At 36.4% G+C, this 18305-nt stretch overlaps 1 protein-coding gene across 1 annotated transcript in view; it reads left to right on the forward strand.

Annotated features, from left to right (window-relative positions):
* PDE3A (phosphodiesterase 3A) overlaps positions 1-18305 on the forward strand; it is a 250823-nt gene that overhangs the window by 141278 nt on the left and 91240 nt on the right. Inside the window, exon 2 of the mRNA XM_059682336.1 lies at positions 12778-12828. Coding sequence (XP_059538319.1) covers positions 12778-12828 — 51 coding nt within the window. The remainder of the gene's footprint in view (positions 1-12777; positions 12829-18305) is intronic.

Consider the following 18305-nt stretch of genomic DNA (forward strand, 5'->3'; position numbering starts at 1 on the left):
AGGTCCATAAAGGAAATAAATTTCCAAGAAACTTCCCTCCCCCGCCCGCCCCTGCAAAAGAACACTAGTTGTAGTACAAACAAACTCATAAAATCACTTTCAATTTATCAAATGAATTCTGAAGCCATGAAGGAGAAGCGAGAGGCTGGATCGAACTTGGGGGCATAGTTATATTTTATCTTAACCTTGAGCTAAGAGAATATCTCCAGGCCTTATAATAAATTATCTCCAGAAACATTTAAGAAGCTGAGGACAAAATGCACACGTTTCGTTAGAACTCACTAATTGAAAAAAGTGGAAGTAAAGTGATCTTGGCAATATCAAGCTCAGAGGAGAGAAGACACCCAAGGGACTTGTAATGGGGCTGTGGCACATATTGTTCTCTGCCACTGTAGTCAATCTGTCCTTTTATCACTCCTCCCCCAAGGGAAACTGTTTATGGAGGGGAAAGTAGCACGAAAAATGCTTGAAAGTTTGTCATCTTGCTGAAGATTTGGGCATTGATGATAAAAGTGGATATGCATTGAATAAAATAAGACTTTAAAATTTTACAGAAAGCATTTTTTTTTTCTTTTTGCTTCCTGAAAAAAAACACACTAATATCTGATTCTATTATTGGAAAACTTTTAAATATGTTTGGCATTACTGAGTATATCAATCTACTTTTTCAACTCTAAGTTTTTGAAATTTAACTACAGAGCAGTTATTTCCAATTCAAGTTTGTTATCCTAATCAAGATAAGTGTAAAATTACACTTACATCAGATTTCAAAGTATGAAAGACAGAATGTAAAATATCTCATTTATCCTTTTAAAAAATATTATCTGTTGAAATGATAATGTATCGGATATATTGAGTTTAAGAAAATGAATTATTAAAATGAATTTCAACTGTTGAAGAAACATGGCTAAGCACTGAATAAAATAAGACTAAAAATATTACAAAAAAACATGTTTTAGAAAAATGTAACCTCACATTTAGAGGAAATTGTATCGAAATGAAATCAGTATTTTATGTCATTTATCAGACTTAAGATGATGCAACTTAAGTCACATGAATTATTGAGATTTAATATTAAAAAGAACAGTATTGGTTTTTAAGACCTTTTCTTAAGAAAGATGATTTAAGTGGAGAGTTTCCTCCGCTTTAGTTCATGTTGCTGCTGTATGTAACAGCTTACAGACAGCAGTAATATTTTGATAAGTACACAAATGTACACTATCTGAGAATCAAAGTAACTTTCTTCTTTTCAGAACACAGTACTAATTGTAATGCTGCAGTTTAAGAAATTGTGTGTTGCTTATACCACATGCAATATATGAGAATGTTTGATGGAGAAAAAGAAAAAGAAGAACTCAAAACTTTCCAAATGCAAGACCTCATACATCTTGTTGAATTACAACCTTTTTGCCACAACTGAGGCTATGTCTGGATTTCATTATTTTCCCTGTGATTTCCAATTTTTCTTCTAAGGAAATATCAATTTTATAGATAGTTCCATGAAGTTGCCTTGGTGAGTTGGACTGAGGTTTAATAATTTCTTAGGGAAAATAGCCTTTAATGAGTTCTTGCACGTGGCATTGCATAAAAGGAAACTGAATATATAGGGAAACAGAAATGTTAGAGTGATCCGCTCTAAAAACAACAAGTAAAGAGATAGAAATAATAAATGAGACCTTTTTTTTAAAAAAAAAAAAGACTTTTATTTAATTACCCAAATTGACAAATAATACATGAGATAATGTAGTAAACTGTGAAATATACATGGATAGCCACATTCAGTGCTGCTCAGAGATTTGTTTCACCTGAAGTAAAGTTGATAGAGGGAATAAATTAAGGCCATAACTCTTTGTTTAATATTTCACAAGAAAACTGAATTTTGTTTTGCTGCTTAAAACTTAAAAGCTTTTTTTATTGGGGTAAAATTGGTTAATAATAGTATTATATAAATTTCAAGTGTACAACATTATAATTTGATATCTATATACTCTATTGTGTGCTCACACCGGTAGTCTAGTTTCCTTCCGTTACCATATATTTGACCCGCTTTATCCACTTTGCCCTCCTCACTCCTCTCTTCCCTTTGGTAACTACCATTCTGACTACCAAGGGGCAGATGCTCAGACTGGTAGGTTAGCTTGCTGCTGGGGTCTGGCCAACTAGGACTGAGCAAGATGGGCCAGACACGGCCCTGGAGCCCTCCCGCAATCCATCTGTAACTATGAGTTTGTTTTGTTAGTTCTTTTGTTACTTTTTTGTTTTATATTCCACATATGAGTGAAATAATATGTTTTTTGTCTCATTTCATGTTACTCATTTCACTGAGCATAATGCCCCCAAGATCCATCCATGTTGTTGCAAATGGCAATAGTTCATCTTTTTTATGGCTGAGTAATTAGTTTATTATATACTAGAGGCCCAGTGCATGACATCCATGCACTTGGGGGAGAGGGTTCCCTCAGCCAGGCCTGCATCCTCTTGCAGTCCAGGAGCCCTTGGGGAATATCTGACTGACGGACATCCTTAGCGCTGCCGCAGAGGCAGGAGAGGCTCCTGTCACCACCGCTGCACTCGCCAGCTGTGAGCCTGGCTTCTGGTTCAGCGGTGCTCCCCCTATGGGAGTGCACTGACCACCAGGGGGCAGCTCCTGCATTGAGCATCCGCCCCTTGATGGTCAGGGTGCATCATAGCAACCAGTAGTTCAGCCATTCAGTCAATTTGCATATTAGCGTTTTATTATATAGGATCATGTAATTATCCATTTTTATTGTGGTTATTTTAGAAACATTTACATGGATTTTGTGGGTGGTTGTTTTTTCGTTTTTTGGTTTTTTTTGTAGTTGAGTTTATTTGCTTATTTTTTTCAGGCCTATCGATTGCTTTGGAATTTGGTTTTGTTTCCAATAGATGACACACCTGAACATGCAAGTCTTTTCCATGTGGAATAGACTCTCACATTGCTTTTCCCTCAGATTATCTTTTCAAACATCTCTTATTTCTGACTTTGTCTTTTGCTGATTTTTATGCCCCAGGAAGATATCTTATTTTTGCATGCCTCTCTTTACCAGGGTTACCTAGTAATGTTAAAATTTGGATTTTCCAATTGTTATGCAGAAAATAAATCTGAATATGACTCTGTAGACTCAGTAGACTTTATGGTCATGTACATGTAGTACATGTTACTCCGAATAATGATGCATGGTTTTGTTTTACTTAAAAATTTTCTAAAAGTTTGTAAATTGTGTATTGGCATGGTCAAAGAATGGGATTCTTCTATTCTAACTTAATAAAATGTTACCAAAGATATCATCTGAATTATACTTTTCTTAAAGAATTAGAATTCAACAATACTAGAGGATATTATGTAATTATTACAGTGATAGAAATAATAGTTAACATTTAATGAGGCATTACTAGGTGCTATATTGCCTAAATCCTGGAGCTATGGAAGCTAAAGCAAAGATAAATTAAGTTAATTGTCCAAGGTTCTATATCTATTAAGACTGAAAATCTTGTCAAAGATGGAATTTGAACCAATCAATCTGATCTCTAGAGCCCACATGTTTAACCACTACACTACACTTTATTAATGACTCAGAAGGTACTTCAGGATCCTGTGATGCCTCTGGGTTTACAAGCTCAACATTTGTTATGTTTACCTAGAGCACAGAGCTAGATATATAGTGGGTACCCAATAAATATTTGTTAAAATAATGTACGTATGAATGTTGAGCAGTTGAATGCAAGAATGAATAATGTGTTTTATGAGTTGTGCTAATAGAAAATTTAACATAAGTATACATCTGACATAATGTTCTATATATTTTGAGTTTATTGCATAGCCAACATTTCAAAAGGTTATTAATTTTTTGTATTTACATAAGATTTTTAGGAAAATTAACATTTTATTTTATTTCAAAGTGTTTTTTTAAAGAGGTGGAGACTAGAGAGTGACATGAATTTTTGAGAAATAAATCCATCAATTTAACCACCATGAGTTCCATGAACACAAACCAAATCTCATGTCTTTTTCTTTTTCCTTACCAATCTACTTTTGTGAGATTTGGTTAGGACTCGATAATTATTTATTGTTAAAAGTCGTACAGTAGGGAAAAAAGTATATAATTTGCAGCCATTTGACCTAGTTTTTTATTCAGTTTAATTGGGGTGACATTGGTTAATAAAACCATACAGGTTGCAAGTGTACAACTCTATAACACATCATCAGCATACGGTATCATGTGCTCACCACCCAAAGTCAAGTCACTTTCTGCCACCATTTATTCCCCCTTTACCCTCGTCCTCCTCCCCCTCACCCCCTTTCCCTCTGGCCATCACCATACTGTTGAACGTGTCTGTTTTGGTATTATTATTATTATTGTCATTGTTATTATTTTGGTGTTTTGGAGTTATTGTTGCCCTTTCTCCTCTGACAGCTGTCAGTCTGTTCTCTGTATCTGAGTCTGTTTCTATTTTGTTCATCAGTTTATTTATACACAGTCCTCGGTTTAGGTTGGACTCGACGTACGTCATTTCGTGGTTACGTCGCCATCTCTCATTTATTTATAAAAAAAAAAGTTCCATCATTTCGACATATGTGCATATGTGCTTTATCTTTTTTATTATTTATTTGCCACAAGTAAGGTCAGGAATTGTTATCTTTCTTTTCAATGTTTTTTACTGTTTCACTTCATTACTGCTGTTAATGTGCTCCATGTGAGTGACATAGGTGCTTATGTAGGTAGGTGCCGACTTATGGCGAAAATCGGGTTATGTCGCGCCGAAGGAACGGATCTCCGGCGTAACCCGAGGACCTACTGTACATATTAAATTCCACATATGAGTGAAATATGGTACTTGTCTTTCTCTGACTGGCTTATTTCACTTAGCATAATCCATGTTTAACTCCTGGCTAGTTATGTTACAGTTTCACCTCTTTTAATTCATTTTCATATCCATGAAATCAGGATCATATGTCTCTATCTTTTCAATAATGATGAAAGAAAATCATGGATAAGAAAAGCATTTAGAAAACTGTACAAAAAATGTTTCTCAAAATGTGTTCCATGGAAAACCATTCATCTCTTTTGAAACAAAGTGTTGGATGATCAAGTGCTTTTGGAAATATTTGGTTGAATTAAGTTCCTTTGCTTTAGGACTCCCCCAAATGTCAGCAATGCTAATATGTGGGACTATCCAAGGGGTAAGTATATTATGCAGAGTTTCACAAGCTTATTTGACTCTATTACCATTTCTCTATAAAGTATCTCACCGTGTTTCGACGCAAGACTGTTGTGGTCCCATTATCAGTAGGACCAATAAAAGTACAAAAATTCTATGTGACCCAGATAGTCAAGATATTTTAAGTAAAAATAATTGAAGCTTTGTATCATCCGCGGCCACATATAGGTTTAGGGTGATGATTGTAATTATGATAACAGGGACAGAAATAGAATTATGGAAACATTCTAAACTGGAATGTGGGAACATCATTATCTGAAATAGAAACAGCACTTGCACTGGAGAGGCTGGCCTTTCAAAGTCCAGCATATTTGGATTTCTCTCTTATTTGAAGTTTTCTCATTCCCTAATATTTATAAAATTTTTTACTGGCTGCTGGGTTGGAACCCTAAGCGTCAGTATCAGGGATTTATTCTCTGCCTAGTGGATGGAAAGGAAAATATACCCTTTAATTTCAGTGTTTTAGTGCTTTACTGTTTTCAGGCTCTCAATGCTTGCTAAGAGAGTCAATGCTAAAGAATTCTTCTTTTCCTGCCAATGTGTCTGAAGATTCAAGATGAGGATACTGGGAGAAAACGAAATTTTTCTGAGAATGATAAAAAGATATTTGTGTTCTGGGAAAGATTATCAAGGCTTTGAAGGCTGGGATCAGTAAGCTAAAAGACTTACTTCCTTGCCCCACCCCAAGAGGAAAGGGCAGAGGTGGTGACGGCTGCCAAAAGAATAAACAAAAACACCAAAAAACAAAACAAAACAACAAAAAGCTTTGTAATACCCTCGTAGATCGATGATGAATATTTCTGTGGCTTTCCATGGTATTCTGTGTAATGTAACCATGTCCTGTTTCCTTAGGAAATTTTCAGTAACATCCCCATCACTGGATGCGCTGTAGAGTGGGATGGATTTGGGGTTTGGGGTGATGTGATGAAGTGAGAGTGGTGAAGGTGGGCTGTGACTAAGAACTGAGGCTGCTGATAATCTGGTTTCCTCAAAGGAAGCTGATGGAGTCTCCCAGTTTATAAATTTCATTATAAAGGAGGTTCAGTCTTTTTCAGTGCCATTTGTATTAGGCCTTCCTAGGTGCCAAATGCCATGTAGAACCCAGGAGGGGTGGATGACAATGTGTGGGAGCCTCAGGGATTCTGCTAACACCTTTGGCCTAAGGCCTAAGCCTAATGCAGACTTCCAGTATCGATTTTTTGCAGAGTGCAATGAATGCAGTGTGGGCTTCTTGTCCCATGGATAACAAGAGGAAAAAGGAAAAATACACCAAGGATTAAGAGCTATTCCCTTGCAAGGTCTAGACAGGAGCTAAGCTGGCCCAAACTGTCAATCACCAATCTTCCTAGGCCAGGCCACTGCCATTCAGTAAGCCCTGTGGGCAGAGAAGTGAGCAGTCCAAACCCATCTTTCCACATGGAATTCTGGAGAGAGAAAACATACATAGTAAACTCATTAAAAAAAACGAAGATTATGCCAAGGGAAGAATCCAAAGGGAGCTGCCAGGGGCAAAGGAGCTGTAATTTGCTTATCAAATTGAAAGTTCCATGCATAGCATAGTAAGTGGTGTTAACAGCGAGCCTCTGCTCTGATGCATTTTATGAGTTTGAAAACAAAACACATGTAAAGGGCCAGCGAAATTGTGCTATGAACTAAGACTAGTATAAGGATGTGGTCCGTGCTCCACAAATTCTCGTTGTATTGAATGAAATTGAGCAAGAGTTTGAGAAAGGGAGAATCCCTGGTCCATTAGTTTATCTCTAGAAAGTGTAATCTTTAATTAGTGGAGCTACTGGTTAACTTTTGGACAATTTTATACCAGTGAAAGGGAATAATTACAAAATATATAATAATATACCTATGGCTAAAAAGACCCAACCCATTTTAAAATTTTGGCTTAAAATAAGTCAGATGTACCATTCCTACTCCCATTGCACAGCCTTTGCATCTTCTGTTTGCTCAGCCTGGCCTATCTGTTCTCCAGATATCTGTGTGTCTGGCACTCTCCCTTTATATAATATCTGGCTAAAATACCACTCTTTCAGAAAGGACTACCCTGATATACTTATATAAATTAGTTCTGTTCCTAGCCCTTACCTGCCATTACCCTACTCCAAGCTTCTTTACAGGTTTATCATCACCTGGTACATTATATGTTTGTTTCTTTGTGTTTGATCTTCCTTCACTAGAATTCTCAGTGCCAGCAGAATAGAGATGGCTCTTAGTTTGTTCACTGATAGGCGTAGGTTGTGCCTAGAACAGTTTCTTGAACATAGTAGTCATACGATAAATGTTTATTTAGTGATTATTGGATGAAATAAAGAGAGGGAGTTGTGTGAGAAATGTTATATCTTTATATGTATTTTTATACATTTTTCAAAAAGATGTTTTAGTAATTTTCCACTAGTGAAATAGGAGAATCGTTTTCCTGAGAATAATGGGAGAACAAGAGTTATCCCTTTTCATATCAAACCTTTTGCTTTTTTAAGTGCATGCAAAGAATAATTTTTTACTAGTCATAGTTCTCCTGCAGCTTTCATCTCTTCGATAATAGCAAGGGTAAATTTATTCTTCTAAGATGCCCCTAAAGAGACATTTTTAAATAATATATACTAAAAAAATAGGAGAAAATAGCAGAGGGAAAACTATATAAACAAGGAAGGTAAATATTTTACCTACAGAAATATACTTTCAATTATCTTCATTTCTCATGCTATTATTAAAAATATCTCTGCTTGGATGGAACCGTTTGTTTCCGTGCTGCCTTCTCCTTTGCTTCTCTTGTGAACTTTTTAAATTTTGCGTCTGGCAGCAGTTTTGTTTTCCTTGGCACTCAGTACTGTGTAACATACTCTTAGCTGAAGGCTGTGATGTAGAAATTTATTATTAAAAATAAAAGTGAGGGAGAGAAGAATTTATTCCATAAGGATAAAAATGACAGTGTCAAGGAAGTTAGGATTTTCAAAATGCTTTATATAACAGATTATATTTCTTTTCAAGGAAGTATACTTGTTTCCTATGAATAATTATAAGGGTCTTCCTTTTGCCTATCCTGATATTAATGGGGGATGAGGAAAGGAGGAAAGATAGTGGGGGTTTTTTTGTTGTTGTTTTTTTTCCAGAGAATTTCTTCCTCAGATGGAAAGATTTTTTTTTGCCATATATAGGCATAACCTTGGTGACCTGTATATCCCAAACCTTCTGGTAAGATGCTTATTAAAATGTTGTTACCCAGAGGAGTAATCATAGTTAAATAGCTATGAGAATATCTTTTATAGATGGTGAGAGACAAACTTTTTTTCCTTACTGAATTAAGCAGCCATATACTTTTTATCAACCAGAATATATTTCAGTTTTCTCTTTTTTAATAATTTTTCTAGTCTGTGTCACTACCCTCCCCTGTTTTTACATTTCTAGCACCTTTCTATAACTAATCTTAAAATCATTGGTATTCCTCCTCCAGAAACAGTATTGTGTCATGTTAATAAACTTTGTCTCTTTTCCCAGAATTGCCTAGATATCATACTGCTACTCATTGATCTTGAAAGCTTAGCCCAGATGAACTCAATTGCTAAAAGAAAATAATAATTCCACAATTTCAACTTCAGTTCCTCATTGTCCATGACCCATTTATGTCTTTTATCTAATCCCATGATAATGTCAGGTGACTACTTTGGTCATCTGCAATTTAATACTAATCCTACCTGCTTGATTCACAGGATGTTTTGACTTTCTCATTGATATAACATCAACATCAGTTTGCGCTTAATTCTGAAATTCATTGACTTCATTGTGCAAGCTCTCCTCTTTACTGTTTATTATAACTGACCAATTAATTTCATTTGTCTTAATCATTAGTCAAGGGAGTGGGGATAGAGAAGCATCTTTGTACTTCCTAAAACACTAGCCCTGTGGTTCTGCTTTAACAGAAATATGTACCAGTTCCCAAATGCTTAATTTCAATTTAATCTATAATATTAAGTAAGTCAGGCAGTTTAACCACACAGTGGGGGTTTACTTTTTGGTACAGCTTTTGTGTGTTTTTTTTTTTTTTTATTGTGGCAAAATATACATAACATAGAATTCACCACCTTAAACACTTTCTTCATTTAATCAAAAGTATACATATTTTTACATTTAATATTATTTTGTATTAGTTTATGAATAGTTTTTTAAGGAATACTGAAAACATTCTGCCTATTTTAGTCTTTGGTCCATGCTCTGAGAACAGTGTTCTTATGACAGCAAAATAAATTCCATATGTAAATAGGATAAATATTCATATGCTATCATGTGCTAATATGAAGCGAATCCTCACTTCCCCACTCTGCACCCAGCATCCCATCTGTGCCAGGTATGGAGAGGTATGAAGGCCCGATATCCTATCCAGCCCACAGCACCACCTCTTTCTTTGCATTTTTAAAAAAAATATAGAAAATAATATAACAAACCACATACACCAACTGAAATAATTAATACTGATTTTCAGCTTCGATTATTTTAATTCAAAATAGAGTTTAAATGTTAAAGCCCTTGTGTGATTTCCTCAAGTGCAAAGGGAAAAATACCCTATTGATTTCTGTTAAATAAGAACGTTCCAGTATCTCATTTATCATCTGAGTTCATTCCTTTATAGATTATATTTTACTTAGCATACAGATTTTTATAACTTTGCATTACTTTGAAGAAAGTAGTAACAGTATACATTTAAAAATATTACCGCATGCTTGGTCAACTCAGATCATTAAAATATCTTTAATAATAAAAGCATAATATGCTAATTAGGCCAGATTTCCTTTTGGACTACCTTCCTGATAAAGCCAGGGCTGCGAGGGAAGCCCAGGTAACGGGTGCCAGAGGGAAGCAGGTGCTAGGCAGCCAAGGGAAGGAAGGCCTATACTTGCACAGATTTATAGCCTATGTAGTAAAGAGGTAATATGCAAATTGACCATCACTCCAACACACAAGATGGCTGGGAGGGGAGAGCAGTTGTGGGTGATCAGGCCAGCAGGGGAGGGCAGTTGGGAGGGACCAGGCCTGCAGGGGAGTGCAGTTGGGGGGGGACCAGGCCAGCAGGGGAGGGCAGTAAGGGGAAATTGGGCCAGCAGGGGAGGGATGTTAGGGGTGACCACGCTGGCAAGGGAGGGCAGTTGGGGGCAACTGGGCCAGCAGGGGTGGGCAGTTGGGGGTGAACAGGCTGGCAGGGGAGGGCAGTTAGGGGCAATCGGGCTGGCAGGGGAGCAGTTAGGCGTTGATCAGGCTTCAGGGGAATGGTTAGGGGGTGATCAGGCTGGCAGGCAAAAGCAGTTAGGAGCAATCAGGCAGGCAGGCAGGCGTGAGGTTGGGAGCCAGCAGTCCTGGATTGTGAGAGAGGGGTCCCAGATTGGAGGGGATGCAGGCTGGGCTGAGGGACACACACAGGCCCACCCCCCACCCCCCGCCCATGCACGAATTTCATGCACCAGGCCTCTAGTATTAATGATATTAAAATATTTATATATATAAAAGACTAAGCAACTGTCCTACCATCCAACCGGCTGGTAGGTATGATGCACAATGACCACCAGGGGGCAGATGCTCAACGCAGTGCCGTGACTTGGCAGTGGTAGTTCTTGGGTGATGCACCCCAGAAACAGAGAAGAGGGAGCCTGATTCCTCTCAGGACCCCATGATTCCACCAGGCTGAGGGGCCCCACCTGCTGGAGGGATCCCACTTACTCACCAGATGCCCTTCGAGCTGTGGCCCTGCCCCAGGTGCAACAGGCCAGGGAGGGACCGCAGGAGGTTGGCTCCAGGTATGTCTGGCCTGTCTTGCCCAGTCCCATCCCCCCAACCACCTTCTTATTAATTTGCTTTCAATGTGCATAGATATGTGCAGCCGGGGGAAGGAAGGCCTACTCTTGCACAAATTTTGTGCATCGGGCCTCTAGTAATAGAATAGATTTCCTTTACCCTAAATTTCTCCCATTTGCCTCTTACATAATTCTGGGAAAATAATTATCTCTGATAGATAAATTTCGGCCAATTTTACTGTCTTATGCTTCAAAGGAAAAAGTCAGATTTAGAGAGTAAATTTTTGGAGGTTTATTTCATAAGTCCTGGTTTGTTAATTAACAGATTTATCTTGTAGTAAGTGATGGTGCTAATGAGTCTATATTTATATGGAATTTTTTCACTTCCAGTAAAATTACACTTTTAGCATGAGTCTACTGACTATTGATATTCATCCTGTTAATTGTCCCTATCTATAAATTACCCCAGTTATCTACTAGTATTATATTTATTTGAATTTTTTAGAACTCTTAATATATTGGAATACATTATTCATTTACTGCAGATCTTTCATCAATGTGGTATTTCTGATACTGATAACATTTGAAGATTTTATATAGTGGATCTATTGAACCTTTGTGTGTGTTTTTTAATAAATTAGAAAATCTTTCTACATTCCAAGATAGTATATGCCTGGATTTTATTCTATTTTATACTGATGGTTTCATCTTTTTAGAATTTAAATATTTTTATCTGTCTAGAATTTATATTTGTTTATATTTTATAAGGTTCAGTCCAAAGAATCTATTATTATGCTTTCATTTGTTGAATAACTCATCAAATACCCATTTATTTTTTAATTTCCTTTTTCATATTTTTTTTGCTACATATACTTGAGTTCATTTCAAAAATAAGGAGCTGAATACATCTCATTCATTTATATTTCGAATCTTAAATCACTATCCCATAATCCATTTAAATATTATAATATATTTTAATGACCACTATGTCACTTTTAGCTTTTCTAATATTTTTCTGATCCCTTTAAGTTTATTCTCTCAGGTAAAATAAGCTTATTGGGTGTGTGTTTTCAATTTTCTTGAAAAGTACAATTAGCTTTTGATTGAAATTGAGTTAAACCTGTAAATTTCTTTGTGTACAACTGAACACTTGAAATTTTTATAGAATTCAGACTTCTTTACCATTTTTTGTATATGGTTATCAAACATTTTTTAATAATGTTCTAAGGTATATTATTTTTTGTGGCTTTGTTAATAGTTTCTTTGTCATTACATCTACTGAAGTCATGCTGTTATATGGAGATGATAATGATTATAAACATGATGTATAGTATACCTTATTAATGAGCTAGATTATTAGTGGCAGGAGTATTCATGAGTAGTAAGTGTACTGGACTCTTGCACAGATTTCATGCACCAGGCCTCTAGTATGTAAATAAAGCTTAACATGGTTTAATGTCTGTTCAGGGTTTTTCTTACAATGAACTGTAAAACTGTCCATTAGCAAACTCTTTTTGTCACACAGTGATATTAAAATATCTTCATAACTACTAGCAGTTGAAATATTACCTATTAAACCAGAAATTTATTACTTCATGTATGTTCATTTATTCATGATGACTATTTAATACATTACTATTAAAACATACATTTCAAAAGCCTATTCTTTAAAGAAAGAGTAAAAATATTTGCCATGTAAAATAAGTATCATTTAATTTGCTGTAATTATTATATTATCTTACAGCTCATGGGGCATTCAGAATGGGACCACAAACGAGGGCCAAGAGGATCACAGGTAGGTTATTTTCTTTTCTGTTTCTTTTTTGCATTTTATTTCTTAACACTTTGAGCCATGAGATTTCTAAAACTCAAAAAAAAAAAAAAAAGAAGAAGAAATAGAGGAAGAGGCAAAATAATCATGCCATTTGTTTTTACTTAAGTTAGCTATAATTAAAATCTGGTTTCAAATCCCAAAAGCAGAGGCCAGTGTATTCCTTCTCAGAGCTTTCTGGTATCCCAAGTTGGCTGTGTTTTTATGAATGCAGATTTTATATGCATCTTGTCTCTGCCAAACACATTTTGATCAGCAACTCACTCTCCTGATTTTATTCACTTCCTTTGATAATTTTTCTATGTATTTCTTCTTTTCTCTATCTTCCTGTGTTTGGTTAAATATTTTGAAATATAATCAGACTAAACCCTGAACTAATTACAGATTTTGTCTGTAAATTAACTGTCTTCGTCTTAGGGAAATAGAAAGATGAAAGGACCTATTATTTTGAAAAGAAACAAATTCTAAACCTTTCTATATTACCAGACTGTTTTCATTGTCTTACTTGATGTCTTAGGCAAGGAGAAAAGCTTCCATGACGCATTTATGCTTTTTAATGACCTAATTAGACAATGTGGATTTGTTTTGCTTCCATAATTACTTTGCCTGACAGAATAAAGGCTGAGTTTTTAGCTTCAGAAAATTATCTCTCCTCCCAAGATATTTTGTGAAGAAATATAAAAATTATTTATTTCATAGCAGCCTGAGTTTATCTGATGATAAACATGCCAAATGAAAATGAAGTAGATGGGCCATGTTTACCGCTGCTGCTCACATTTTGCACTTGCCACTAAGAAATATGGTTAAAAGAGAGCTGAATGGGTGATACTGTCTCTGAAAGTTCCTTATGGAATGTGAGACTCTCCCGGTGTTTGACAGCACTGACCTGGACCTATGCAGTGATTAAGTTTGCATGGTTAACTATTTAATTTGGGTCCCTGGGAAAATAAAACCGAGTCAGTCAATTGTTTCCAGTTGTTCTTCTAATAGCTGTGGTTTTATTTTTGTTCATTATCAATTTGACTAGTAAATCCAGTTAAATTAGGATTACCCAGAAGAATTTATGCCTTGCTTTTTCCTACCTCTCACTTCTCCTTCTCCATTTTCTCTGGCAGCAACTCTCCCTCCATCCATATCATAATATTAGAGGCCCAATGCATGAATTCATCCACCAGTGGGGTCCCTCGGACTGGCCTGCAGGATTGGGCCAAAACCAGCTCTCTGTCATCCCCCGAGGGGTCTCAGATTGCGAGAGGGTGCAGGGCAAGCCCAGGGACACCACCGGTGCATGATCAGGGCCAGGGAGGGATGCGGGAGGTTGGCCAGCCAGGAAGGGGCCACAGGAGGGCTCCAGGTTGTGTCCGGACTGTCTCGCTCAGTCCTGATTGGCCAGACCCCAGCAACAAGCTAACCTACCAGTCGGAGTGTCTGCCCCCTGGTGGTCAGTACACATTCATGGCAACTGGTTGACCAGTCGACTGTCTGCCCTCTGGTGATCAGTGCACATCATAGCTAGCGGTTGAGCAGCCTTAGCATACCATTGGCATATTACACTTTGGTTGAACAGACGACCAGATGACTGGACACTTAGCATATTAGGCTTATATTATATAGGATTTTAAATCAGAATATACTGCAAAGTCATTAATGAAATGATGAAATTAATGTATGTTAAAAACTTTGTGATTCTAAAGCAATAAAAAGTAAAGATGAGCACAAGTAAGAAATGCCACCATGGTTTCTGGTTAATGCCATCAAAGACATTTTTATATTCAAACATGCCAAGTTACTTGCTTATGACATGTCCCTTCAAAGTAATGTAATGTTAAACTTGTTTAATATTTACTCTTATCATGACCTATTTGAATATAAGTTATCTTCAGGTTTGGATTGTCAATATTAATTGAAAAAAATTGTTATAAAAGTACAGTGTTGTGTTAACATTAAGCATAAAAACCCCAGAATGAAAGTTTTTAAAAATTCAGTGTATTGCTCATAGCTATAAAACTTCAGAATTCTACATACACTCACAAAATATGTTCATAAATAATGTTGATTATATTTAAAAGGTTGAAATGGTTCAAAACAGCAAAAGCACTTAGAACATTCTTGCATGAATTACTATTATCAGCACCAAGGTCTTTCTTAGACCTCTCAACTAGCTAAATAACTATTCCAAATGTAGTACACCTTTGCCTCACTTCAACTCAGAAAAAAAAAAAATTATCAAGGTAAAAAGCAAAACATGCACCAAAAAATAAAAACAATAACAGCTTCAACAAAAAAACTTTGGGGGGAGGGGTTTCAGATAAATAAATTAAGCATTGAGTAATAACTTCTTATCTAAGTGTAATTTTCTTTAGGGGGGAAATACATTGTATGTATGCTTTAGATGATTGATTTTTTTAATCTTGCTATATTTCCTTGGACTATAAGTCTAGTCAAAAGCCTTTCAGCAATTCCAAAGGAATTCCAGACAGACTGGACTTGAACACAGATCTCTTAATATTTTATTAATACCCCAAGGCCTTGCTCAAATTCCATCTCAGTTTAGTTTCAATGAAGACAGATTTTAAGCACTGACTACGTGTAGAGCACTATTGTAGATATAACTTTGAAAAAATTGAATGACAAGGTTACTGCTTTCTAGAAGCTCAAAAGTTATGGTTGGAAACAGAGCAATACTTAAACACAGTTGTTTGTGTGGGAGATAATACAATAATTAATAAATAATATGGCAAGAATAAACTTTTTTGCAGACTCACAACTGTAAACCTCCTTTTGCCCCACTCTCTATATAATTTGCATGTAATTCAGACTAGCAGATGTGATATTAAATATATAAGCAAACTGTGATAGGGGCATGATGTCTGATCATCAAGAAATACCTAGTAGAAAGCAGACAGCTGTTACAGATGTGAGAGGTTGGACTTCAAGACAAATTTTAACCTATTTTACATGATTCAAAAAACACCAATATGTGCCAGGCATTTTTTGAGCCTTGGAGGAGTTAAAAATGAACTAAACAACATTGGCCTTCAAAAGCATATAACTTTATCTAAAGTCAGCCTGACTTCAGAGGATAAAGGAAAAAAGAAGCTAGTATTGCCTGGCTTTTCCCCCAACATGCTTTCTAAATAAGAGATCGTGTCAGATTTGACCTAATCCTCCTAAATTATATCATATGTGCATTATCACAGAGGATACAAAGGTGTACCTTTCATATCAAATCTTTCTGATTTTAAAAAAATACATATATTGCTTCAAATAAAGTCTAACATTTATTTGCTTATGACTCTTTAGACTCAGCAAGAATTTAAATCCAAATGCATTTATTTATTCTCAATAATTTTCATGACATAATTTGTCAACTCACTCACATCTCTCAGACTGATTCTTCTTTAAAAAAAAAAAAAAGAATGTTCTTTCAAGTAGTAGATCATCCAAATTAGGGAAGATGCTAAAGGATAAATAAACTTCCAGCAGCATGCAGAACTCCTTCATCTGGCAGCATTCCCAGTAATACCAAATGAAGTCAGGGGAAGAAATTCTCAGAAGGCAATTAGTTGGATTTTTTTTTCTTTTAAATTCTTGAGGAAAAGTTTTCCAGTGGGAAGTTGAGAGAGGCAGTAGAAAATTTATCTCCTTTGAAAAGCTAAAAGTGCTGGGTCGGGGAGTGGGGGAGGTTCCACAGAGCCACTAATTTACTTATAACTTAGTTGAGAGTCTTTGTAGGAAAAAATTACTTCAAAGTGTGAATTTGTAAATTTCCTAGCATTTTAATGTACTAGGAACAAGCTGACCCTTATGTATCCATAGTTAGAGACTAGTAGGTTCTTTAGTCATTTAGTATTTTATTGATGACTTACTGACTTCCAGCCAGGCCTTATCAAATAGACTTAAGGCTTCTTATGGAAGAAACAGCTTTTTCATTGAAGTATTGCATGCACAATAGAAGAAGATAGCTGAACATTCTGGTGGGGAAAATGTTATTAGATACATTAGGCTGTCAGTATGCTTAAAAAACATGGCTTTCATTGTCTACCATGTACTGGAGTCTCCAAATAAAACTAGAAATAGAAGCACCTACCTAGTTAAGTTAGCTTTTGCAGCACTATTTTTAATCTCAAGGATGAATTTCAAAGGGAAGTTATACTTCAGTATCCTTTCTCCTTGGGTATTCAAGAGAAAGAGTCTGTCGATAACTAGTTCCTAAAGTTGATGAACCTAAGCATTTGCCTCTTAGTGGTCTAATTTGGTGACAGACCAGTTCTTTTCTGGGTTAAATAATTTGTTTCTGAGAAGACAATGTGAAGAGGAATTTAAATGCCTTCAGACTTACCTAGAATAACGCCATATACATTTATTAAAGTTAACTCCACTTAATACATTTAGAAATACAACCATCTGGATTTCCCAGAAATGTATTCCAAGGATTGTGAGTAGAATGGGAGTCCATCATTACATTTCCCAAATGCCCTGTGTTTTGCCAAAGAATAATTCATGCCCTAGATGCAGCTTTTTCCACAAACATAGTGCTTTTCACCAGGGTCCCCAAAGGTGTGGACGGAGTCGGTGAAGAAGGAATGACACAGAGGCAGCGTTCAGGTGATCATCATAGCCGGGTTCTCTTGTCAGGGTCTCCAGCCAAGTTCTAGCCAAGTTCTGTTCAGGATCTCCAGCTAGGTTCTCCAGCCGGGTTCTTCAGCCAGCTTCTGTCTAGGTTCTCCAGCCAAGTTCAGTCACCAGGTTCTAGTCAGGTTCTCTTGCTATGTTCTATCCAGGTTCTGTAGCCAGGTTCTGTCTCTAGGTTCTTCAGCCAGGTTCTCTCACTAGGTTCTGTCTCTAGGTTCTGTGGCCAGTTTCTGTCCAGGATCTTTTGCCATGTTCTCTCCAGCGAAGTTCTTCTGTCTCTAGGTTCTGTGTAGGTTCTGTGTGTAGGTTCTGTGTCTAGGTTCTGTATCTAGTTTCTGTAGGTTCTTTGTCTAGGTTCTGTGTCCTGTTGTCTTGTTACATCTGTATTTATACCAGTTGATTCCAATCCTATCAATCTCTATTCCAAAGGTTAGGGCGTTTCTTATCTCCATTCCAGGGAGTAAAGATTATGTAGCTTAAGGATTATTGTTCGTAGTTAAAGTGATTAATTACCCACCTGGCACTTAGTTAAGGGGTTTTATTCCCTCCCTAACTTCAGGGGAAAATCCCTACCTGGGGAAACAACCTTTCTCAGAGAGGTGACCTTGGTTAAAACACACAGTGCCAAGAAGGTGAGCAAACATATTAAGAACAGTATGCCATATATGCCAGGTCCCTTGAAACAGCAAGGATGGACCGGCTCCCAGCATTGCACTTCCTTCTCCTTTTTCACTTTTTCATATATAAACCTAACAATTGTTACTGCTAGTTTAGAAATTGTTGCAATAATAATTTTATTTTTTGGT

The sequence above is a fragment of the Myotis daubentonii genome, chromosome 2 (assembly GCF_963259705.1).
Source record: "Myotis daubentonii chromosome 2, mMyoDau2.1, whole genome shotgun sequence".
Classification (NCBI taxonomy): Eukaryota; Metazoa; Chordata; class Mammalia; order Chiroptera; family Vespertilionidae; genus Myotis; species Myotis daubentonii.